General features: G+C 39.6%; 1 protein-coding gene across 29 annotated transcripts in view; it reads right to left on the bottom strand.

The window, feature by feature from the left end:
* The window catches only part of ANK3 (ankyrin 3), a 681,670-nt gene that overhangs the window by 2,268 nt on the left and 652,808 nt on the right, over positions 1–26,594 (bottom strand). For 20 of the 29 annotated variants that reach the window (XM_073886212.1, XM_073886216.1, XM_073886209.1 and 17 more), the window contains 7 exons: positions 25,290–25,380; positions 22,282–22,657; positions 20,462–20,512; positions 18,322–18,408; positions 11,684–11,767; positions 11,500–11,559; positions 9,927–10,007 (listed from right to left, as the gene is read on the bottom strand). In XM_073886212.1, the coding sequence (XP_073742313.1) occupies positions 9,936–10,007; positions 11,500–11,559; positions 11,684–11,767; positions 18,322–18,408; positions 20,462–20,512; positions 22,282–22,657; positions 25,290–25,380 (821 nt within the window). In that variant the 3' untranslated portion in view covers positions 9,927–9,935. Of the gene's footprint in view, positions 1–9,909; positions 10,008–11,499; positions 11,560–11,683; positions 11,768–18,321; positions 18,409–20,461; positions 20,513–22,281; positions 22,658–25,289; positions 25,381–25,659; positions 25,969–26,594 lie in introns of all 29 variants that reach the window. The other 9 variants (XM_073886234.1, XM_073886235.1, XM_073886236.1 and 6 more) reach the window with 6 other exon arrangements.

Genomic DNA, 26,594 nt, shown 5'->3' with positions numbered 1-26,594 from the left:
TTTCCTACGTATAGTCCGTCCTCCTCTTTCAGTATGAAAAGGTGACACGCTTGAACACCGCCTGAGAACAAGTCCTAGCCCCTAGAGAAAACCTGAGTAAGGCAAGAACAATTTTAGGAACAATCGTGCTCATTCACTGGTAAGCAACAGACCACTTCTACAGGTCTAGGGGCACCTTTAGAACTGTGCTTCTGTTGGGGCCCATGTGTCCTCAGTGACCTTGAGGTTGTTCACTTACCCCAGACAAGTTTCTTTCCCTTTAAGATAGATCACCCAGGATACCTTGGCTCAGGTCAGCGTGTTAGTATAGCACTTCCTCTGCTCTACTAGGTTCTTGCTTCCTTTCTTGTATGAAAACTGTTACTAACCTCCATGCCCCAGGTCACTAATGCTTACAGCCAAGAACATTAAAGTGTCAGTTCCTTCTGGGGTGATTTCAATATTGCAACCCCCCCCACCACGCCCAACATGCCTCTGCAGAAGTGGTAGAGAAAGAAAATGACTCATCTGGGCAGGCCGTGTCCCAGAAAGTGGACAAATAAAAGTAAAATCGGGATTTTCTCCCCTCTGTTATTACCACTTATTCCTTATCTTCTGGACACCAGGGTTCTTAGATGGCCCTGTGATAACGTGACCCCAGTGTTCTCCTTCTGTCTTCCTAGGGAGGGTCCTCAGCAATTTTCTCTAGTTGAAGCCCCCCAACACTTTGTGCAGCTTAATTGATATATAATTTACATGCCATACAATTTATCTATTGTAAATATAGTCTGATAATTTTTAGGGAATTTATATAGATATGCAATCATCACTACGACCCAGATGGATTTTGTTTTGCATCCTGTCTTCCAAAAGCCAATCCAATTTCCCAGGTTAATCTTGCAATAAGAAGCAAGGTCTTCCTCTTGTCACCTCAATGAAAGCAAATTTTATCTTTTATAGAAATATTGGATATGTTTCTCTAATTTTTTTTTAAAATGCTATTCATTATATCCATTTATATGCAGGTAGGATTTGGGTGATAGTTGAAAAGAAAAAAAAAAAAGGAGTGAGTTCCCCTTGTAAATCGCTCTTGTTCTTGGTCATGCAATCAGAGTGTGGAAGGTCATTCATTGGGCAAAAGATCTTATACCAAGTACAGCGTTCTACAAAAAGCATGAGCGCCTTGGCCAAGGGACGGTAGGCCTATTATAAAATACTGACCTTGTACAAATTGTGATGAGAGCGCCATCTGATGGAAAAGTGTGAGGGCAGGAGCCATCGAGATGACATTTCAGAAATAGAATTTGAGTCCTTTTCCCTTTTGGGGTTTAGGTAATACAGGAGATAGAAGCCTCTGCATTTAGCAATCTGTCTTTGGGTTTTGCATGCTTTTCAAACCCAAAGATAGTAGAAACCAACCCAGAAAAACAAACATTCCTTTTAGTCATTTCACTATAATTTTTTTTTAATTTTAAGAAACATTTTTCATGTATAGAAAAACAGCTATTCAGTGGATTTTCATGGAAGTTTATATTTTACAGATGAATGTTGTGCTTTCCATATCCATTTTCAAGTCAGGGGTATGCTTGAGCTTCGAACCACCATTTCCTTTATAGGTCCACACACAGTGTTTTTTGGCCCGTACTGCCCACCTTAAAAACAAAAATCACCCATCTTTAGCTTGATATGTGAAGCTGTCTGCAGTTCAGCCCCATCAGGCTCAATGCCTATGACTCTTCAGTGAAAAGCTTTGTTTCACAATTTCCAGTGGTTCTCAAACTTGGGTGCATATTAGAATGATCTGGGCGGCTTAAAAAACAAAACAAAACAAAACAAAACCCAGTAGCCCAGCTATATCCCATGACAATTTATTTGGAGTTTCTTGGGGTGGAGCCCAACATCAAAAAACATTGAAAAAAACTCTCTAGACTATTTGAATGTTCAACCAAGTTTAAGAGCCAGTGATATATTCTAGAACACTGCTTCTCAAAATTTAATGTCCTCATGTATCACCCAAGGGATCTTCAAATGTGGATTCTGATTCAGGAGGTCAGGGTAAACGAAGAGGAAGAGACGCTGCATTTCTAACAAGACCCCCGGGGTGATGTTGATACTCCATAGACCACACTAGGAGGAGCTAGACTGCATGTCAGTCATCAACACATGGGTTTCCAACTTCCTTTTCTTTGCTAATGATTTTGTATCCACCTATACTTCTCTTCCCCTAATCTTCATCTATATTAACTCCTCTCTATCCTTCAAGTTTGTGTCAAATGTCATCTGAATGGAAGTTCAGACTGTGCTCTCCCTAAGGAGATCTGCCTTGGCAGGGTAACTCTTACTCATCTTTAGACTTTGCTGGTTACAGCTTTAGGAGAGAAAGCCTTTTCTGATACGGCTTCCTCATAGCCTACCGAGAACGTAGATTTGTTACTCTATTTCTTTCTCTTCCAGCCCATCTCTCTTTCAATCCCTTCTCTTTGTCTCTCTCATTATAGAAGTCATGGGGCTAAGAACATTTTTTTTCCTAAGCATTAATTCTAGTTACTTCATGTAATCATAATAAAAACTACAGTGCAGTTTAAAAATAACTCCCAGTTCATGCAGATTTGTTCAACTGCTACCAGTAAGTGGGGCTTTTTTGTTTTTTGTTTTTTTTCCTAGTGACCTGTGATTTTTAAAATAGGGCCAGTTAAAAAAATACAGGGAAAATATTGATCTATATTTTGGTAGTAAAAAACATACAGCACTAATAAAATCGTACAGCTATTATTATTAAATGTTATATGCCAGGCACTGTTGTGGAGTGGCTTAGCTCATTTAATATTAATAACAATAAGGTACTGTTATATCTTCCATTTTACAGATAAGGAAATAGAGCTCAGAGCTATAAAACAAACACAAGTTTGCACACTTAGTACACAGTAGAGTCAGAAACAGACGTCAAGCCACCTGACTGTAGAGCCCTTGCTCTTTACCTCAAAGCCAAGGCTTTTGTTTAATTAGGGATTTTTTTAAAGGGTAAGAAAAACAAAAACAAACTATATAAAAACATATCTACTCCAAATAAATTCAGGGAAAATCTTTAGGAGTGAAGAAATTCAGGCTGCACCTCGGACTTCTGGGAAGCAGAATCAGGAGAATCTGCTGGGTGAAAATCCAGACCTGTCATTAGAGAATAATGTGATAAGATTTAGGTAACCCGAGCAGTAGTAGAGGGAGATTTTGCTGGGGTTTCGCTGTCTCTCTCTCTTCATGCAGTAGTAAAGAGGGATGAGAATGCCTGTCTTAATAATTTCCCCTGGAATTTCTCTGCATTTGATATTGGTTTACACTTCAGAATACTTTCAGTTATCCCTGATTTCTCAGAGAACGTCAGTGACACTGCTGTTCCAACCTCTCCTACTGTTCCTGGCACCCCTCACATCTTCGTCTACTTGCCACTGATCCAGGCTCGTCGAGGTGCTCTTGTGGGTTGTCTTAATTCTACTAACAGCTGAACTTACCCAGTGCTTACTATGGGCTTGCCTGTCGCTATTTAAAGTGATTTACTTGTATTAACTCAGTTAACTCTCCCAACAACTCCTTGAGGTATGTTATTCTTATCCCAGCAGAGGTGAGGAAATTAAGGCACAGAGCCAGTCTAAGTTCACCTAGCTAGTAAGCTCACTGGCAATTCCCTCCACTCAGGCCATTTCATTTCTCACCCAAATACCAAAAACGACCGCACTGTGATCTCTAGCCCAGAGTTCTCTCCCTAATCATCGACGAATGTCGAGGGTCCCGCGTGTTGATCATCTACGAAGCTACTTCATCACGCAGGCTACGTCAATCCCTGATTTTGTTTTTGTGGTCTGAGGTTCTATGATTTTGTTAAAGAATTACCTACATACAAGCAACCCTGATGTCTTCAACTCTCACCCTTTCCTCCCAACACAGAACCAATCTGTTGGTTTCCTTTTCACTCCCTCTGTCCCGGTTCAGGCCCTCATCTGCGTCTCAGAACCGAGGCCCTTGTGTTCAAACTCTGTTCTCCCTCCACTACTGCTAGGGTTACCTAAATCTTATCATATTATTCTCCTATACAAAGCTTCCGGTGGTACCCCACCGTATCCAGGACAAGGGCCAAACTCCTGAGCAAAGCTCCTGTGATTCTCCATACTGCCCTATCTCAAATGCTACTCTTTCTTCAAAAACTAGTTCAAATGTGCACTTCGAAGAACCTTTAAAAGATCTCCTCTGTTGGAGGTAATTATATCTTCCAGCGGATGCCCTGAGCATTCTGTTTCTATCTTTTATTACATTTATGTATTCTGATTTGTGTGACTTATGATCATGTGTGCCCCTTGGACTAGACTGTAAAGTTAAAATGGGCAGGAGTTCTCTCAGATAAAAATGTCAAACTGAGGATAATGTCTTAATAACGTTGTACCCCCCCTACCACTTACACCGTGTGTCACAAGCCTTTGCACATAGTAGCTAAGAAGTAAAGGAGCTCCAGGGGCGCCTGGGTGGCTCAGTCGGCTAAACATCTGCCTTCAGCCCAGGTCATGATCTCTGGGTCCTGGGACCGAGCCCCGCATTGGGCTTCCTGCTCAGCGGGGAGTCTGCTTCTCTCTCCCCCTCTGCCCCTCCCCACTGCTCATTCTGTCTCTCAAATAAATAAAATCTTAAAAAAAAAAAAAAAGTAAAGGAGCTCTAAATGCACACAGTGACCTACTTACAAAGGCCTGTCAGCTAATCTACATTATAGGAACGTTTCTCTCATCCACTGCCATGAAACTGCATGGACTGAGCTATCCTGAGGTAAGACCAAACAAGTATGCTGGAGCGCTGAGGCCGAACATGTCGGCGATCTTAGATGAGAGGATATAGAAGAGCTTGGAGATTTCTATAAAGGAAGAGGTCAGAGGCAACCTTTTAAACTCTATTCCTCTTTAAAATCTTATTCCTTGGGACTCAATCCTGAGCTCCTTCTTTGCTCCCTTTGACCCTCTCCCTCGATGATCACATCTGTTCTCTGGTATTCAACATTTATCTCTTCAGTGAGAACTCTCACATTTTTACAGGTGTGCGCCAACCTTTCTGCAGAGCTCCAGACTTGTGCATCTAATACAGTACTTGGATGGCTCATAAGCGCCCTCAAACCCAAGTCCAAGCCTCAGTGCTTGATGTTCTTTTTAAAACCCATTCTGCTTCTGTTCCCTTCTTTACAGTTGTGTAAGCCAGAAACCTGGGAGTCATTCTCAACTCAACCCTTCTTCTCCTCCTCCCCCCAAGCTAATCCACCTGTTGATTTTCCTAAAACCACTGCCCAGGTCCTAGCCCTTGTCATGACTTCTGAGCGACCTTCCCCAGCTGCCAAAGGTCTAAACATGTTTCTGCATTACTCTTGTATTGGCACTTGGATTTTATATTTTCAGCCCTTAAACATCTGTCCCATCTCGTTCCCCCTTGCGGGATGAGACATTAGGAAGGGCAGGGACCGTGGAAGTTTTCTTCACCATTGTACATCTCCCTTTCCACTTTCAGACAGGTGGAAGCTCAAATATTCCATGACAGGAATCAACTTTCTGGCTCAGAAGAAGTGTTGCCTCTGGCAAGCATGGGCACTGTTGTCACACTCAGCTTCCATAGGGGTGTGAGATCCTGAGCATTTCCCCCAAAGAGGTTTGGGACACAGCTGTTCCACAGTCCTTTATGGTTTATATCTGGGGACCTTCCCTTGCTACAACCTCACTAATCAGCCCTCTAATGGTATTTATGAAGTAAATATTTGGGGATTATGGCTACCTTAAAAATGAAGTTCTGCTTTATTTTAAAAAAGAACAAAAATCTGAGTATTTTCATTGCGTAAAATATGAAGACATTCACTACAATTTGCCTATGGACATCTATTTGATTCAAATTTGCTTTTAGTTCTTTAATCATCATCAAATACTAATTAACTATGAATATGAGTAATAGTTAAGAACTTAGGTTCTGGATAAGTTCAAATTTCGTTCTTTTGTTCATCAGCTCTATAGGACCTTGAGTAAATCATTTAACTTTTCTCAGTCTCCTCATTAATAAAAAAGAGATAGTATTACCTTATAGCATTGTTTTGGGGATTATATGTGGTAAATATGTAATGATCTTGCCTACTACCTGGCATAAGCAATCATTTGCTTTGTCATGACTATTATTCATAAATAATTTTAGTAATACAGCAAAGTTCAATAGAAAGGGCAGTAGGTGGAGAATCAATCATCTTGAGTTCAAGTCCTAGTTCTACCAATCAAGCTGTGTGACAGTAGAAATGTCATTGACCTCTCTGAGTCTTGGAATATTCATCTGTAGAAGGTAGCAAACAAAATTGGCCTGCCCCAGTGCTCGCTTTGGCAGCACATATACAAAATTGGCCTGACCTCTCTAGAGGCTTGTTTGAAGGATTAAATAAGAAAAATATGTAAAAGCAGTTTGTAAACTACAATCTCTACATACTATGTACAAATCTGTATGGCTATTGTAAGCCATTTGCTTTTCCCTTACATTAAGAATAGGATGGCCGTGACTTGGTATTAAAGAAAAGCGGGTGCAGGGTTCAGATAGCTCAAAATAAAACTGGTTCTAAAATGAAAAATAAAAGTTTTGATGTCACCATCTGAGACTCAGTGAAATTTGGCAGCATTCCATTTGCTTAGTTGTTTTGTTAAAAAAAAAAAAAGGGCAGGCAGCAGGGCTATAAAAACTCTCAATATATTTGCAAATTGATTTTTCCAGAGCACACATTCAGTGTCCTGGAAATCCAGGTGGTATTCTTGAACTCATTTCCTAAGTTCACTTATGGAAGGTAAATAACCACCCTGGAGAGTACCGCGAGGCTTACAGTCAAATCACTGTTCTTTCCATCTGACGCATTAAGTTTGCTTTAGGCTGGAGTTATTTTCACATTCCTGTGACTTCTCTCTGAATTTCTCTCTTCTTTGAGTGGGGGAGCAAGTGAGCCAAAGCCCTGACTACTTCTTTACGGGGTGGGTTGTCATTTGAAGGCCTCTTGTACATTAGTGACCATGTCCTGTCTGTATTCATTTACTCAGAAGGACCTAGAAGAATAGCACGGTTGTATTTTTTTGGCGTCATTTACTCACAGATACTGGGTATATGTGGCTCTAGAAAAATGGCTTCCGCTGGTGGGGGCGACCTCCTTGGTTCTTTACAACCCAGAGTCTGACGCTGATCGAACCAGCTGGCGAACTTTGAGGCGCATATTGAAATTGACTGAACTCTCTTCTAGATTCATTTCACATATCACTTATAACTGCTTACGTAGACCAACTCAAGACTGCAGACTCATGCTTCATGTTTTATGCAGCTACTGTGTGTACATGTGTGTCTTGCCCCAGGTTGGGCTGTCAGGCATGCATGAGAAGTGGGTCCATTCTAGATACTGTGGCACTGATGCCGTGGGTCATTTTCTCCTGTCCCTCACCCTGCCTGAGAAGCAAGCCATGTTGATGTCTCCTGATTCAGCCCTGCCTCTCATCCTCACAGCCCGAGCCAGTGTCTATATAGTTTCATATTCGGTGTTCTGCTCATCCGTGATTGCCACCTCTGGTTCATTCTCTGCTTGCCCCTCGAGCGAGTGATGCAGAATGTACATTCAATCACACCCCACCCCGCCCCGACACTTTGCACAGCTTTCCTTCTGCTTTTAGTGACAGGCCAGAATCCCTACAGAGAGGCTCATGAGGCCTGAAAACTCCCAGCTTTCCAGTCTCTGCCAAACTCTCTGCCAACTAAACTGATCTGTTCTCATGGCTCCTCCCTCCTGCACCGCCCCCCCCACCCCCCACCGCCGGTCTGGTTTTTGCAGGGTGCTGCTATCTGCCTGGAGGGCTACCCTAGACACCGTCCAACTCCCTGCCTCCAGCCAGGCATGTCCCATGCAGTCTTTTAAACCGGGCTTAAACATTGTTTCTCAAGGAATCCCTGCCTGTCACCTCAGACCCGGGTCAGGTCTCCCGTCAACATGGCTGAGAGTGTTGGCTCTGGTGGCAGGTTGGTATCCTATTTCTGCCACTTTTAATTTATGTGACATTGGGCAATTTGGGCCCTGTTTCCTCCCTTTGACATGGGGATGATAAGGGCATCTCTCCAAAAGGGTTGGCTGTGAGAATTAAATGAAGAGCGGGGTGGAACACTTGGAGGCGTAATATGTAGTAAATATGATTATTTCCAGAATGTTCTGCAGTTCTTGGTAGTTGTCTCAGTGCCAGTAAATACGGATATGATCAATTAGGATGGGTTAACACTAAATCTCCACAATGTAAGCTCAGGGAGGGCAAGTACCACATGAAGTTGTTTATTAAGAGTTTCTCAGTACCTATGCAGAAAGCCTCATGAAAGGAAATGAAATAAATCTTGCCATGAATAAACACATGGTAAGGTTTTTTGAGAGGGAGGGGTTAGGAATTTATCTGGGCCTGCAGTAACAGGCACATACCCTCACCCCAATCCTAAATCTTGAGGAAAAAAAAAAAGATGTGGTATATATACACAATGGAATATTACTCATTGATAAAAAAGAATAAAATCTTGTCATTTGCAACAACATGGAGCTAGAGAGTATTATGCTAAGCAAAATAAGCCAGAGAAACACAAATACCATATAATTTTACTCATATGTGGACTTTTAGAAACAAAACAAATGAGCAAGTGGGAAAAAAAAAAAAAAGGAAGAAAGAGGCAAACCAGGAAACAGACTCTGAACTATGGAGAACAAACTGATGGTTGTTAGCAGAGGGGAGGTAGGTGGGGGATGGGTGAAGTAGGTGATGGGGACTAGGGAGTGTACTTGTGTGATGAGCACCAGGTGTGGAAATACTGAATCACTATATTGTACACCGGAAACCAATATCACACTATGTTAACTAACTGGAATTAAAATAAAAACTAAAAAAAAAAAAAAAAAGGAGTTTATCTGGGCCTTAGTGACCTCACCTACAAAATTTAGGGCAATGAGACAAAGATTTCTCAGTTCCTCACCTCCACACTCAACACCAGGATTCTGGTAATTGGGGGGGGACAGAAGATGTATACAAGGCAAACTGGAATCTATTTGTTCTTTTCGTCTGGACCAATAGGGCTAACACAACTGCTCGTACGCAGCCCTCAAGAAATCATGCTACTTCACCTCACGGACTTAGCGACAAGTTTTCAAATTTCTTTTCAAAGCTCCATCTGCTTTTTCACCTTTCAAGTGACCTTTCCTAACTGTAGCTATGTAGAAAATAATAGGATAATGTAAAATTTAGAAAACAATGTTAAAGAAAATATCCTCATCTATGAAGAAAAGTTCAATTCACACAAAGCTTACGAACCATTTAACTTAAAAAAAAAATAGTAGTCCATTAACCTTCTATTTAATTTGCTTTGGTTTATATAAGATACACCAAGTAGTATATAGGGATCTCAGTCATTTCATTTAAACTTGGCAACCACTATACTTCAACCAAAATTAAATTGTCAGATGCCGTTCTGCTAAAACGGTGAAAGGCTGGATCTACACACATCTCAGAGCACATCTGTTAGAATTACTTGTTGCCAGACAGTTCTGTTAGTTGTAGAATGCTACCACATTGCACGCTGAGCCTCAGCTCTTTAGAGGAGACTCAAATGTCACTATTTACATTTGCTTCTGCAAACACCATTTACATTTAAATTCCTGACTAATTTGTGAGGAGAAAGTTTATGGACTGTGAACTGAGTTTTAGTGTGTGTATGGATGTGTACATAAATATAAAAATAACTCCAACTTCATACTGGGTATTCAAAGCTGGAATTCAGTGAAAAAGAGAGGGAGGCGGGCAGGGAGATGGGAATCACTTATCCAGTGAAATGAGAGGTTTCATGGGAAGTTAAGGCCGACTGTTGCCGGTATGAACACACCTATCGCCTTGACTAACCGTTTACTGTTATGAATGGCTCTTCTTTTCCACATGCCGGATTTCCTTCTTTGTTGTCTTCACCTTATAACCTTCTCCCTGCTGTAAAAAGGAATGTACCCATTAAGATTTCATAGTAAAAGAGTTTTAGTTATACAGCGGTTCCCATTCTGGTCCCTTGAGGCTGGATTAGGGTAAGTGAAACACAGCTGAAAGCATTTTGTCACTTCATGTCCCAAAATACATGCAATCAATCTATTTGGCTTAACCACACAGCCTAGCATCATGGAGGTAAGCTAGAGAGCGCTGTCAGAATGAATACAGTAACATAACTATGCTTCACAAGAACGCAGCAGGTTAGTGATAAATAAAAGGTTAGTGATAATAAAAATAATAGTAATAAAATTTTAAAAAAGGTTAGTGATAAATTAAAAAAAAATAAGTAGCCTGTTCATTTCTTGTAGTAATCCTCACCAAAGCCCTCAAGGCACCCAAACCCCAATTCTAAAAAAAATTAGTAAATTATAATTTATTTCTTCTTAAGCCAACAGAATTTTAAGGGATCTGTTGTGTCGAGACTAAAGTTTCTCAGGAAAGCACCAACCATGAACTAAACACCATGGAAATGTTGATCTGAGGGACTTTTTTTTTTTTTTAATCTGTGGAATTACCAGCCCCCTCCTCTTACTCCAAGCAGGCATCCATTTTCCATAAAACAAGACCTCTCTTCATTGAGCACCAGGGACACTTTTCTCCGGGAGCAAAGCTGTACAAATCCTCCACTTTTACTAACCACTTTATGACAGAAACGCAGAAGCCTTTCCACTTTTCTGAGCTAGTCTTGAGAAATTTTCAGTTCACTTTTTCTTACATAAACACAGGCTATTGGAGTTTCTATTTTCAAAATGAAAAGGGTAAAGATCTGAGAAACGGAAAGAAATGACAAATAACCAGAGGTGTTTTGTCTGGGAGATGGAGACGCATTTGCTGAGTTACACTGCGCAGCGGTGAGTTTAGTTCTTTCACCTGCACACTGGAAATGGACTGTTATAAACCCAAAGAGGAGAGAATGCCCCTCAGGTTAAGAGGAGGGAATTCAGATTTCCCTGTAGAACATACTGGAAAGGGAAAATGTATTGGGATTTGATGTAAGGATCCTGAACTGAGCTCTTTTGCCGTTCTAACATTTAAACCCTATACATTTGCTGGAAGTGAGCGCCCTCTGTCCTGGTCCCAGGCAGGCAGCAGGTAAGGTAAAGGCGGAGGCGGAGGCGGTGGGGGGGGGGCCGGGGGGGGCACTGCCCAGGGGGCTGGTGGTGATAGAGGGTTTTTATTCTATTTCTCTTACATGCTCAAACAAGCACATTCTACCCTCCATAAATGAACTTATCTCTGTGAAAACTCTGAAGACAGTAAAAAATATATAATGTTAAAGAAGGTTAAGAAGAAAAGTCTTTTTCCTTGACCCTAATCAAAAGCACAGGTTGTCAAAAGCAGCAAACACTTCAAGCTGCCACACTGCAGATGCCAGCCTGTTAGCAGCATGTTCTAGTGATTATCCTCTACTTTTTCTTTGGCAGCCCCTCTCCATTACCATGTCATCATGTTTTCTGTCTTGTGGGATAGCAATTCGTCTTATTATTTTCCGAGTGATCTGTAGGAAGCAACAGTGAGAAGTAGAGATTTTCCTGTTTTCTATTTTAAGAGGTGACACTACAGCAAACAAACAGTAGGAAATCTAAATTCCAAGAGAAGCATAAAATCCTAATGATGATTACTTTTCTGGTGATGAGGTTGCCTTCTTCATCAGTAAATTGCTCTTCTGTGACAGATTCACCAGGAATGCTTTTTGCTTCCTCTCCCTAAAGGATGTGGCATAGAGATTAGCAACCTACTAGATGGACAGATCTCCACACCACTCCACACACCACACACATGCTCTGCGGATTTTTAGAAAAAGAAAGTATAAATTCTACTTGCTTCTCCAGGACAAGGGGAAAAGGCGGACTCCTCTGATGGTTATTTAGCAGCCAACAACATTCAAAGCACTAAACCTCAGGTATGTAACAAGAATGATGGCTAGCAGCTAACTCCAAGAAGGCAGAATGATAAAACACAGTTATATGTTGATATACGAACCAAAAGTTTTCATTTGTTGAAAAAAAATTAGCCAACGATTAGAGCTCTGGTTAGATCATCTCATTTTGATCACAGTGTTTCTTGATTAGTCCTACCAAATCTCTCAAATAATTTTTGGGTTGCATTGTGCTTAATCTAAATTACGATGGTACCTTAGTCGGGGCATTATATTTATTGCCCTTGTCAGTTTTTTTTTTTTCATTTAAAAATTCATTTACTAAGGGTAACACAGACTTTTTTATAAGCAAAGTTCAGGATACAGAGAAAATCTTGTTTATTTTCCTTTAAAACCGAGCCTTTTGTAGGTCAAAATAAATGGGAATGACTCTGATGAAGTGCGTAGTTTCTGACTACTATTTTCAAGTGAAAGGGTCTTCTGTGATGATGGATCATCTAATCTCCACGGCTACAGACAAAGAAAAGATCAGTACTAAAGGAATTTAAAACAATGTTATCTTTCCGGTAGTGACCGCTAACTGATTTAGAAAAGGAAACTGTCAAAGATCTTCCTCTGGTGAGTTTTAAAAAATGGAATAAAGTCTTAACTCCCCAAGGCGGGCTCCTATTTTCCAGCTTGGCAGATTTGGATGGCTCCTTAATCTCTCCCTGTTGGCTCTATAATTGCATAAGAAAAACCACTCAGCAAAAATAGGGCCATATTTGCAATATATCACCTTCTTCTAGTGCCACATATAGTTTGGGGGAACAGGGACAAACATCTTAAGTGCAGACCTACTCTAGGGACTTAGTGACCTGCTAGTCAGACTTCTTGTTGAAAAGGTGGCCTGGATAATGCTATAGAACAGTGTACTGCAGTTGTTCACCTGCAGCTGTTTTAGGGAAAATGGCGGATCACAGAGATGACAGCTACATTTCTGGGAGAGCCAGGATTCTAACTCTTTCAGTGTCATTGGTCTGGAAAAGGTAGTAGTTCTGATAATTTTGTCAGCACCAGCCAATGGTTAGAAAGTTCTATGATTGTTTTATGTCACAGCCAGTAGAAAGGCAGTGTAAAGACTAAAACATTGTCTTGTTTGGCTAAAAAATTCCGTTTTTTCATTCTTTTCTTTTTACAAAGTGCCTTTATATTCTTACAGATTGTAGGCTGACAGTTCATGATTGGGTAAGACATGGACTCATTTTCTTCAGTGTGGTATAGAAAAATAAGATGGGGGGCACCTGGGTGGCTCAGTCAGTTAAACGTCTGCCTTTGGCTTGGATCATGATCCCAGGGTCCTGGGATCGAGCCCCGCACTGGGCTCCCTGCTCAGCCGAGAGTCTGCTTCTCCCTCTGCCCCTCCCCCTGCTCATGCTTGCGAGCGCTCTCTCTCTCTCTCTCTGAAATAAATAAATCTTTAAAAGAAAAATAAGATGTTTCTTGCTGCTCATGTTTAGCTCCCTTTGGATCTTGCTTATGGTCAGTTTCAATTAGCACAGTTAAGAGGGAGAAGGGAATTGGAAAAATGTAGAGGTCTCATGCTTAAATATACTAAAATCTGCAACAAGTTTTAATAATTCCTGTGGTTGTGAAAAAAAAATTTCATTTTATTTTAAAAGTAAAGGCATAGGGGTGCCTGCTGGCTCAGTCAGGTAAGCGTCCGACTCGATCTCAGCTCAGGTCTTAATCTCATGGTCGTGAGTTCAAGCCCTGCATTGAGCTCCACACTGGGTATGGAGCCTACATTAAAAAAAAAAAAAGTAAAGGCATAAAGACATCAAAAAAGCCAATAAAAGGTCGTGAAAGATTTCCCTCTAGTTTAAAAATGAATAAATGAGATATTTTTTGAGCTAACTCAGGGAAATGTCCGGCTCTTTGCATGTTAGCTAATTTGAGGATCCCAGGAAAACCCAGTAAAACAGAATCCTATTGGATAAGTTATGAATGTACTCTTTAGCAGGGAATGATGCCAGTTAACTGGACAGTCGCTGAGAGGAATGTGAAATAAGGTATATTTATAAACATAGCGAATACATAGAAGAATTTTGATTTATATTAATAGCCTTAGAAAAAAGCAAAGTCCTATTTATAAATAACAAGCCCTATAAGTTGTTGAGATCTACTCTGGCATGTGGGCATTTTCATGTTTCCTACTGAAAATTCATACTGCTTATGTACCGTTAAAGATAAAGATGCCTCTCTTAATCTTAAGTGGCCATTAAATACAGTCAATTAGTGCTTTAGTAAGGCCAAAGTAAATTGCGTGGTGATGTGGAAACTCACTAAACTGGGCGAGTGGATTAGTGAGGGGTTGATTAGATAAAGAGGGAAGACAGAAAGGAGTCAGGAAACATGGTTTAAAAAAAAAAATCATCCATCTTTAATTCTGTCAAGTATATTAGAGACCAAGTATTACCCAGGAGAGGTCTTTTTTGGGCCTTTCTTTAATGACAGAAAATACTCTCTAATTAGTTCCTAAAGTTCTAGAAAACAGTTTGTACTTTGAACTGAGCAAAAGTTCCCCCCAGGTCTTGTTGATGGCATTATTTTTGGCAATACCTCCCCCCCCACTTTTTTCTTTCCTATTTCAAAGGAAAATTACAGCACATATGGTGTCACAGTATCATCCCTGGTGGCCACCTTAATGAAGACTAGCTGTTCTTCCCCTTGGACCTCTGCTGGAAGCATTGCATTTCATAATTTTTATTCCTCTGTCCTTGAATAAAAGGAAGGAATAACAGTATGAGACGTACCAATGGGCTCTGATGTCTATAACATTAGGACTTAAACTTTCCCGCCAAATGGGATGGATATCACATTTGTGACATATATAACTTAGCAAGTTACTAAGCAGTACGTGATGGTATAACCCATTATTATATTCTGAGAAACCCACTTGCTGGGCATGTGTGTATGCATGCACATAACGTACATGTACATTTTATATACATATCAATACATGTACATAAAAATAATCTGAAGCTCATGAACAGTGGTTACCTCTGTGAAATGGAATGAGTAGACCAAACTTTATATACTTTTGACTGATGATTTGGGGAAAACTTATATGGTTAGTAAAAAAGTTCAGAAGTAGAAATAAAAATACAGCTGAATTATATGATAAAAATTCAGTTATTTGAATCTTACCAAACTTCCCAATAGTTTGGCTGTGAGTTAATGTTTTTGCCTTTGTAATCACTGACTTAGCAAATACTATAAACAACCTCACAGGACTAGTTAATTTACTCAAGCTGCTTCTAAGCATTTGAAACCACCGTGATATTATCAAATTATATAAAAATAAATGGATGTGCTTATAAAATCTAAAACTCCCCCCACAATTAGAAGAGTTTGTTCACTTGACTCATTCCTTAGGGATTTGAAAATAGTAAACGAAAAACAAAAATTAAAAAAACGAACTTCAGAAGAAATGGGTGAACCTGCATATGAAATCGAAGAGAAAAACCATAAAATTATACTTTCACTCCATCAGTTGTACAAACTGAATGGCTAAGAAGATGGATTGGCCTCGACTTGCAGTCATGAAGCCCTGAGCCCATCTCCTGCAGGTGTGGACACTGCAGCCCAAGCTAGCTCGGGGAGGGACGGAACAACCCCAAAGTGGTTTTCAACTCTGAGAGCCTGAGTGCTAGAGGGATTACTATGGCAAACAGTCTAAATATGCTGGTCCGGCCCAAGGCTGGACAACCTCCGTGAAGAAGGCCAAATACTCAGCATTCCAGTCCCATCAGATAATTTCCAGGAGAGACAGCCCACGGTGGCCCTGTTCCATGCCACTGGAAACGTTTAAGTGGCCAAGTGCCTAATTTGGTCTAGGAAAAGTTATTCCTTTATAATTTGTTCTAGAAAAGAAAGAACTTAGCAAGGAGGGAAAAGCAGGTAGAAGGCACTGCACTGGAGGGCTGGAGAGCAGGCTGGGGGGTCCCAGGCTGCTTGCTGCCCTGCTGTGTGCTTTTGGGTAAAGCCAACCGTTCTCTAGTTCCTCGGTTTTGTCATCTCAGAAAAGAAGTGATTTTAGCATCAATGATCCATTTCCATCCTAACACTCTTCTATTATGCTTTTGGCAGGGGTGTTTTCCGTGTCACAAGTACTGTATACTACAGCAATTTCAAGCTCTTTTAACATGAGAAAGATACCAACATATAGAGTGAAGAGAAAAGCAAGAGAAGTGTGATCCTTTCCAACAGCCCCAAAAATGTGAACAGAAACCAAGTAACTGGATCCTTATATGCGTAATTTCTAACGATTTTTGTGATACCTAATTATAGCTACTTTTGCTAGCTTTCGGTTTTTCCAAGTTTGTTTGATTCTGTTGTTTATGCAATGCTCTCTTCACTTATAAAACCCATGCTCTGGTCATTCCACTCAACCTCCCTAAAATTACACTAACTTCAAGAAGTGGGGAGTTGGGGAGAACAGACCCCTCCGTTTTATGAAGCCATCATAGTATAATTTTCTCTTTTAAACCTAAGCTCTTAATAAAAATGTTTATATATTACACATAATTATATATTAAGTTCAAATATATAAATAACACATTCTGACAAAATGGCTTAAAAGCTAACTTGCCAATATATGTCTAGAATTCTAGAAGACCAAGAGAAGTAACCCTCATTGATTTGGTGGCTTTTGTGTTTTTATTGTTTTGTTTTTGTGTTCTTCAGAGTAAAACTTCTTTATCCTCTCCCTCTCACTTCTTTTTTGCAGGATTCTGTTTATTTTCTTCTGCCCTATATAGAGATTCAACTTATATAATGAGCAGCTTTTATAAGGAATGAGGTAGATCTGGAGGCCACATGAGTGAGTATGTCGTATGTTAAGCATAAAAAGCAAGTTACAAATGATATGTCTGGTGCACTTTTTCTGGTCGTTTCACTTTAAAATATCATTTCTTGAAGACGTTGATTCTGGGAAGGGCAAAGCCTGACTGAGCAAAGAGTATATAGTTTTAATTCCTTCAGAAAACCTGTATTAAGTATTTCTTTCCCCTAATCCCAGGGAATGTGTGGGAGGTGACTGATTATGAAGATTTTATAAGCAGGGTGAATACTTGCAAATATGCTGGATACCAATTAGTAATTTGGCTTGCCTAGATGGAATTGTCAAAGTGATTCATGCTTTTTTTTTTTTTAAATATAGATAGCTGTCCACTGATTGATTTAGGGATAGTTTCAGATTTAGACAAGGACTTACTTTCTTCTCTAATGCTTCCAGAGCCTGAGAAAACCTCTACTAGAGCAGATTTGGCAGATTTTCTTCTCTTCTTTCAACTGATCTACGTGAAAAGTACAAGCAGCAGGAGTTTTAGATACCTAAGCCAACTTCTCTGCTCCCTCATGGGTCTCCTGACACTTTGGAAAGGGATGATAAATCTGATAAATGGTTTTCAATAGATATTTCCCTTCCTTTCCTTCTTTCCAGAGCTGTCAACCAAGGAGCCTCAAGTTATTTGGACCACATTCAAAGGCCTGTGTGTTGAAAATGGCTGCCTGGTTTCTGCAGTCAATTATTCTAACATCAGGAAATTTCTCTCTAAAGACAGAGTCGAGTAATGAAGACAAGCAGCAGACTGTGGGAAGCGTTCTGCCCGACCCGACCAGGCATATAAAGTCAGTGCTTCCAAAGGCCTTTGTGGCGGAAATGAAGGTTTATTCATTGCGTTCAACTGTGCTGCAACAGGGGGAGAATAAGATTTTTACGTCCAGTAAAAAATGCCTCCTATGCTGACTTGAAAATACAGCCTGATTTTCCGTACATTAGTCAAGTCGAAAGCCTTTTTCAGAAGGTTTTGCCTGATTTTGTTTATGGCACATACATCCATGCCAGGCTATAACTCCAAATCCTCAGCTACTGATTGGTAACAAAGAACGGGTTTTTCCTCAAGAGCTTGTTCAGGCAGTAGGAATTTGAGACCCAGGAGGGAGCCTTTTCATTATTTCATTGTCCTTCTCCATCGGACCTCCTACCTCATGTGGCCTCTGACGTTTCCACTGACCGTTTCATTTGATACGAACTGTTCTCTCACCAAGACAAAACCTTTGTTCACATAGAAGACTTTTTCAGGGAAGGCAGGATACAAATGCCAAGAATTCTCAGACAAAATTACAGCTGCCACAAGTCAGACACAGGCCTAGACTGAATACTCACTACCATACAACACGACCCTTTCCTCTTGGTGGTGGTTCTTACAAGCTTTCGGATGTGCAAAGAAGCATCTATAGAGCGCTTACTTATCAAGCCTGCTGAATTCTCAAGGCCACAAGGGAGGACTTTCTAATCCCACAGCAATGCCCCATCACGATCCAGCTACAGGATACCTTTATAATCAAACGCCGGCGAATAACGCGGGTAGTGACTCTCCGTTCTTCCTCTGAGCTCGAATCACTCTCACTGTCTTTCAAGTCCTGATAAATGCATTTTTTAGGATAATTTTACCATCACATTTAAAATAAAAGACATTCTGAGAAAGGAAATCAAAAAAGAATTACTTTCACTTGCTGGTTTTCCCTGCTAAGGAACATCACGATATGTATTTGTGAGATCTTAAAAAAAATTCAAGTGGAAGAAAATTTTGAGCAGGATCCTAAATGAAATGACTCTGTATAGGTATGTATTACGTGTGTATGTGAATTAATACATATATTTAATTACATTGATCTTTGTGTGCATATATATGGTAAAGATCAATGTAATTAAATAAAAATAATTATAAGAGACATTTTGGTATCAGAAACTACACGCTACTCATTATTAGTTTGAAGAGACACTAATATTCATTTAAAACTCGTTTTAAATCTCTATACATTTGACTTGAATGGCCATGCTTCACTTGATCTACAGAAAGAGGCATAGCATCTGATTTTTATGAAATTTTGGTCAGATTTGACAACTTTATCAAAAGCTATTTTGAACTTCATAAAAAAGTAAAGAATTGACATCAGTAGAATTTGCCACATGTATTTATATTGGGAGATTTTTAGCAGCATAACTGGCTCCCAACACACAATCGGTGCTCAGTAAGAGTTTATGCAAATGAATGAAGGCATAATGTAAAACATGTAAAAACTTGGAGTCTTATTTTAAAGATTTCATATGAAACGAGGACAGAAAAAACATCTGACAGACAAGAAGACGGTATAGACAAGAATACAAGAAGTACACAAAATATTAATTTTTAGGCAATAAAGATGAGAAAAAGGGAAAAATATCTCTGGCTTCTACTGAGGTGTCATGGTGAAGACTATTTACTGACTGATTTTATCTCTAAATTTTAATGGTGGAATTCTGAAAATAGTTCTGGCATTTTATTTTCTAAGTGTGCTAGTTGCCCCAAATCTGAGAGTCCTGGAGATAGAAACTGCAGTTAATACCCATTGGAAAAATCAGCGGCAGTGTTGGTAAAAATAGGGGGAAAAAAGTAAAATTGTTACAGGAGGTACAAGTGTTAGCTAAAGTGATTGTCAAATGTTGTCAATGGGGCGCCTGGGTGGCTCAGTCATTAAGCATCTGCCTTGGTCTGAGATCAAGCCCCGCATCGGGCTCCCTGCTCAGCGGGAAGCCTGCTTCTCCCTCCCTCACTCCCTCTGCTTGTGTTCTTGCTCTCGCCATCTCTATCAAATAAATGAATAAAATATTAAAAAAAAATGTGGCAGAAAGTAATAAACCAGGGTTTCTTTAAAAAATGTTGTCAAACAGATAATAAAGTAGACCATTTTTCACCCAAGGTACACTTAACAAATACTTTAAAATATAATATCAACCCTAACGCTGTAAGAAATTTCACCTGAACAAAATACCCTACTGAATAATACGGTGTCAAAAGGAAAGAGTTTTCAAGTTTCTTATTCCTTGCAAAGATATTGGCTGCTAAATTCCCTCTTAACTTTTAAAATGTTTTAGAAAAGATTGTAAATTCAGAAAACTTACAATGATCCCAGTATTGTGAAAGGAGGCACTGACAGCTCAAAAAGGCAGGAAACGTAAGAGGAATTCACATTGTGAAAGAAAAGAATTGCCAATCAGCGTTCAGGGATCAACAGATTAGATGAGGCAAAAGCGAAAATTCAATCTGAATTATTCATACACAGAATTGTAAACTGGGGAAAGGTTTTCACTTGGGTAAATTGAAAAGCAGAACATATGTTAATGCCAACACTAACAAACCTAGACATCAATTGCATTACATTCCTATCCAGAAACATCTGAGACTAGTCCCTTTCAGAAAGAAAAATGGCCATTTGGCCAACGTTTTAGTTTCCACTTTCTGCCTCAAGTCTCTGCTAATCTGAAGGTGAAAGGTAGAGAGAAGATGGTAGTAGAATCTTGATCAGGATTCCTTTTAGAGAATTCTCTAGAACTGGCGAAGAGCGTAACTAGTAGACAGACAAACGGGATTGTTTCAGTATGGCTTGCCATGGGTCACTGCATGGAAAGAGGTGGAAAAGAGCAGAAGTTTACCTTGTAACAGCAAGCCGTCATCCGTGTAAGAGCCGCACCCGGACTTTTGACCTGATTTTTTAGGGGACAAAAAGGGGACTGTTTTCTGAGACCATACATCAGATGACTACTCTACTGTGGTCTAGCCAAAAAGGACACATCCTGAACATTTTGGGATTTCTGGTGAGATCAGAAAGTCCCAGAAACTTAAACTCCATTAAGAACTTTTATGCTCATGAAAACTTTTTAGGCATTAGAGTAGGACCTGTAACCAATACCAAAAGCACGATCTCATAAGCAGAGTAATTAGAGTTCTAATTACTAAGAGTAATTATGTTCCAGTACTGATGAACTCAGCTGAGCTTCCATTCAGGGTTAAGACTTTCATTTCAGACCCTCTTTTGCCTTCTCTCCGGTTCCCCAGTGGCCAATGTGTCCACACGTGCACACACTCAGGTGCTTATTTATATTTAGATCATCATTTGATTTCAGAGCTTCTCTACGGCTTTTTAATAGTAAACTTTCATAGTTAAGACATCACAGTGTTACTGCTTCCTTCTGTATTTTGTGGACTCATTTTAAAAAGGGAACATCCAAGGTCACACTGCTTAAATATGCTAAGAATTAACTGAACGAAATCAATATTCAAAACCCATTTGTCAGGAAGTGAAAGGAAGGCCTGAGAATTTTACTTCCTCTCACTTTCCCTCCTAACACGCGGGAAAGTGGTCAAAAGATAGCCTGCAGAAGGGAAAAGGGAAGGATGTGATTAACTGACCAGCTGATCATTAGCTCCTGAGTGACTGGGAGTTTACTAATAAAGTTTTTGTAAACCACGACTTAAGCATGGACTTGCTATTTTATGAAAGACTTATTTTGTTCTGTTTTTAATCCCAAAATAAAAAAATCCCTACTGCAGTAGGTCTTAAGCACCATTGGATGTTTTAGGGAAAACTGCAAGTGCTATGATTCCAAGATGCCCACGTCTCAGCTTACACCTACTGCGTGGTTCAGGAAAAGGCACGGCTGAGAGAGCAAGAAGCAGTAAGAAAAAAAAATGTAGGAAATGGAACTAATTTTTATTTTCTTATATCCATCTATGAATTATAAATTTCAGTTCAAAATTTTTTATTATCTAAAAGTGGTAAACCTCAAAGAATGAAAAAAAATCCATTAGATGTAAATATGTTTTAAGTACAAAGTGCAAGCAAATAATTTATGACAGTAAGGCTTTAAAATTATTGAAAACAAATACTAAGATAATTATCAACTTAGATAAACAAAGGATTAAAATGATACCTCTAACTTCAAATTTCTAAATGTCAACCAACAGTGGTATATACCCACCTCACTTTGGGCTTGGGCCCTGGGTTTCTTTAATTTTTAAAACATGCTTTCAGACAACAGACCTTATACGGTAGAACTCGTAGATGGGTCACATGCTATAAACTCTTTAAATTATGCAGAAGAACCAGGAAAAGTCAGAATAATTATCCTCCTTCCATAAGAAAGAAGACTGGGCTGGGAGTTAGGAAACCCAAATTCAAATCCTAGATAAAATTACCACTGGACCTTAAGCATAACATCTCCGTAGTTCTTTTTTTCTCCTGAAAAATGGCTGAAGAGATGCTTCTCCCTTTTTTCTACTCAGTGAATGAAAAATATAATCAAATAGTATGTGTTTTACCTAGAACTTTCTTCAGCCCCGCCGTTAGTGTTAGCACTGATACTTTGGAAATAGTAAAGAATCTTGGGCCCAGGGTTACAAGACTAATCAAAGGACGTGAAGCATCAGTACGCTTGGCTTAACGGACAGTGTATCGGATACCTGGACTGCATACCTTTTGCTCAGACCCACTGGACCCCTCTTCTTCGTGCAGGTTAAGCCTTGGCTTGCCATCTGCAGGAGTCCTACTCATCTTTTTCATGCTGACAGGCACACAGGGTTTAGGCTCTTCAATTACAAACTTGCTGGTTTCTTCTAGAGCTTTCTGATAGGCTGCTAGTGATGATGCTGGTTCCTCCACACGACCCGATCCATGTATTTTTGGTTTCAGAGTTTCCTTAGCACTCTGTTTCCCTACATCATTTTGGGATTCTGGAAAGTAGGATTTTGTCTTTGCCTCTGGAGTGACTTCTGCATGGCTCCCGTTTGCTTCAAATTTCCCAGGTTCTCCTTTGAGATATGAGGTAATAGAATCTCGACACTGATCAGGGCTGCAAAAGAGAAAATGTGGAAATTTATGATGGTAATACATGGCTGAAAATGGGCTTTAGAAGCTCTAAATTTTAACCACCATGTTTTAAATCACTTTTATAGGCATAAAATAGAAAGGCATGAAAAATCTGATGTGTGAGGGGCGATCACGGGTTTGGGTTTGGGGGTGAGGACTCAGGTTTCCCCCACACCCCAATTCCCAAACTGCCTAGCTATGCTGCCCTTGTTTCTGTTTTGTTTTGTTTAACTGCACTGCTACAGCTACTTGGATTTGAGATTTTTAAGAGTCATCCCGAGAGGTTCACGGACAGACCCAGAGTTCCAGACCCACCGATCTACAAGAGGAGGAGGATACTGCAAAAGGCTTTCGCATTGCCAATGGAAAAAACTGCTGGCCGAGAATCAGATGCATTCCTGTTGGGAGAGCTCTGGCAACCCCAAGCATCCCACATTCCAGTCTTTGGATGGGTTTCTAGTTGTGAATCTGCCATCCTGATTTTGCAACCCTCACCCCCTTACTCAGGTCTCCTCCTTCCCCTCCCCTGACCTCTGCTGACTCATGCTGGTGAGCGGGTGTTGGTGCTCACCTGTCGCTTCTCTGTTCTGTGAGGACTATTTTCCTTTCAACTGTTAACAATCTTTTTCTTCCAATACTTTCTTTTTCCTTTTTTTTTAAAGATTTTATTTATTTATTTGACAGAGAGAGACAGCGAGAGCAGGAACACAAGCAGGGGGAGCGGGAGAGGGAGAAGCAGGCCTCCCGCCGAGCAGGGAGCCCGATGCGGGACTCGATCCCAGGACCCCGGGACCACGACCCGAGCTGAAGGCAGACGCCCAACGACTGAGCCACCCATGCGCCCATTCCAATACTTTCTTTTAAATTGATTTCTAGGTTTTACTAGTATCAGGATAGACTTTTATTTTCTAGCTTGTGCACTGTTTTTAGTGTCTTTATTACCTGTAGAATTCTGAAGGTGGTAACTAGCACAATATTTTATATGCATGATACATATATATCATGCAAATGTCTGTAAGTATGTGTGTATTCTTATAAATCAAATTCTGATTATATATAAACAGCCCCCAATCAACGGCACACCCTATTCCATATGTGTAAGGATTTTGGTCCCAGCACAGTGTGAAGATGCTATCATCTAAATGTATCTATTTCCTGCTATGCAACTATACATTACGTGACTATATTAGAACACAGACATCAAAATTAGTACTATTTGTTGTCTTTGCAACAGTTTGGAAGGCTGAACACAGAATTCTTTGGACTTAGCATTCTTCTAAAGGAATCTTCTAGACTCCTTTTTTGCAAAATGTTATAAACTCCCTCTTTGGGAATCTTTATCGAGCAAGAAGCTTATCAGCAATATGAAAATATTAAATATGGTTATGAAAGAAATTTAAGTTGGATGCAAAAAACCCTGAGGTTATCACTAGTTGCCACTGAAGTAAAATATATTTTAGTCTGATGTATGCATAAATAAAAATAATGCCAACTAGTACTGAGAGACTATTTGTACCAGTCATCCGGTAGCCATTCTATAGGCTTTTTTTCAATCTGTAAACCTGCTTGAGGAAAGCAGCAGTATTCCAGTTTTTAAAGCTGATTAGACTGACATTCTTAGAGCTTAGAAACGCATCCAGAGTCACAAAGTGCAAACCTAATGCTGGTGGGATTTGAACCAATATCTGAAGGACCCTAGATTCTCACCTTCCTAGAGTAAGTCCACTATAAAAAAGAACTAGATTCATGATTAGGGAATTAATTTGGTCGTAATCAAATTTCCACCACGGCAATATTATTTGGAGTGAAGAATTACATATGCAATGTTGCAAATTACATAAAATGTTCATGTAGGAAAAAAAGAAGGATATACAATGTTAGGTGTTTTCTTGGCACGGTAGGAGGACTGATGACTTTTCTTTTTGCTTCTCTGCATTTTCTACATTAAGACATTTAGAAAAATGTATGTAAAAGAAATTTTTAAAATCTCAAATTTTAGTGGCGGTTATTGCTAGATGATGGGGTTTTGACTTTTTACATCTGTGTTTTAAAGTTTGCATAATAAGCATATTACGTTTGAAATCAGGAAACAACAGAAATGTTCATATTTCTAAAAGACATGGGGTTTTATTTATTATATTATTTTGAAAGTGCATTACTTATTGGCTTTGTGAAAAGAATAATGCAAGTAATAAACTCGAAAAGAGCAGTCTTCTAAAGTAAACATATATACATCTTTGGCATGCATGTAAAACTGTTTGCATTTTACTTCAGGCTTTCAGTAGTTGTTTTCTTGTTTTGTTTTGTTTTATTTATTTATTTTTTTTAGTAGGCTCCACACCCAGCGTGGAGCCCAGCAGGGGGCTGGAACTCATGACTGTGATTTCTTGAACTTACAACCGTGATTTCAAGAACTGAGCTGCGATCAAGAGTCGGATGTCATGTAACTTTCCCTCTCCAGATTAGCAGAATGAACCAACCTTTAAGGCAGGTATTATCCCCAAACTGGAATGGTGATTTAGAAAAAGAGTAATTGCTAAAAAGCAGGTATTTAAAACAAACAACTAACATGTAACCTGTGATTCACTTTTCTTTTTTCTGAAATGGAGCCATACCTGTCATCCAGCCGTTCTAGTAACCCACCAGTTATTCTTCGAGCTTGAGCAGGGCACTCTAGGTTTCCACTTGATGTCTCGTTCTGCCAACCTGAAATTGAAGACATTTCCAGTTCTGCTTGCTGAACACGTTTAAGAATAGCCTGTACTTTTTCTTCTGTCATCTCCTCAGACTCTACTCCTTCTTCAAGTTGAAGGTCCTCAAATAGAGATTTGAGTTTTTCTTCCGTCATCTCCTCATCAGGACCAGATTTTCCTTTCTCTTGCTGCTCAGAGCTTACTCCTATTTTACTAGGCTGTTTGAATGGCTCTGCTGGTTTAACAACTTTTGGGACCCCAGCCATACTTCCGAGGTATTGAGGATACTCACTCAGACATACATTCTCCAACTGGCTCTCATCTACATCCACTGCATCAGGCATTTCTGTTAAAGGCATTGAGTCTTCGAGTTTGCTGTCTTCTAAGGAAGTGTCTTCTGCAGTTACAACTGGAGGTCCATCTGCTGAATTCTCTATGTTCCCCTGGGAAGGCACTAGCCCATCACTCAGTCTACTGGGGGTTCTAAGGGGAGACTCTATGCTAGAGATATCACTAAAATAATCATCTTGCTGGAAAGGGGTGGGTGGTGTGTAGTGCAACCCTGTGGGAGTTTCCAGTTCCACTTGAAGGGAAGGATAACCTATGGAAGACAGTACATTTGGACTGACTGGAACGATTTAGAGTACAGCAAACAAAACACATGGAATGAATTAAATTATATCAGGTATGAAAATGTATGATGAGTTACAGATTAATGCTCATAAATTTATTGGTTTAGTTCAATTAAATGTAATACAATGAAATAAAAGACTAGTGCGCACTATAATAAAACAGAATACTAATTAAGATATAAATGATTTCTATCAACTTGAATAATTTCAACACAGTAACTTAAATATACAGACTAATTCAATACAAAATTAGCTATTGTTATATAAAATACACTTATTCCATGGCCAGATTTATTATCTTTCTACTTTTAGCATGCAAAATCCATATTGTGGTGGACTGCATACAGCAAGCCACAAGAAACCAAATTTCATAGTCACTTATAACTTATTTTAAGAGCTTTACATATGAGCAATGCTATCCAACTCTAATTCTCACTTTTATTCACTTGAAATTTACCATGAAGAAAAATACATTTAATCTTTGGAAGGAAATTATTATTAGATTTTAGAGCAGTAGCACTGGGAAAAAAAATCTAAAAAGATGTTAGGAAAAGGATTTGAAAAGCAGATAAAGTAGAAAAGGCTCCAAGGAAAG

The sequence above is a fragment of the Callorhinus ursinus genome, unplaced genomic scaffold (genome assembly GCF_003265705.2).
Source record: "Callorhinus ursinus isolate GAN/ISIS: 27379988/994484 unplaced genomic scaffold, GSC_fseal_2.0 scaffold69, whole genome shotgun sequence".
NCBI classification, from domain to species: Eukaryota; Metazoa; Chordata; class Mammalia; order Carnivora; family Otariidae; genus Callorhinus; species Callorhinus ursinus.
The sequence above is the reverse complement of the archived record's forward strand: the minus strand, read 5'-3'. Positions and strand labels throughout refer to the sequence as shown.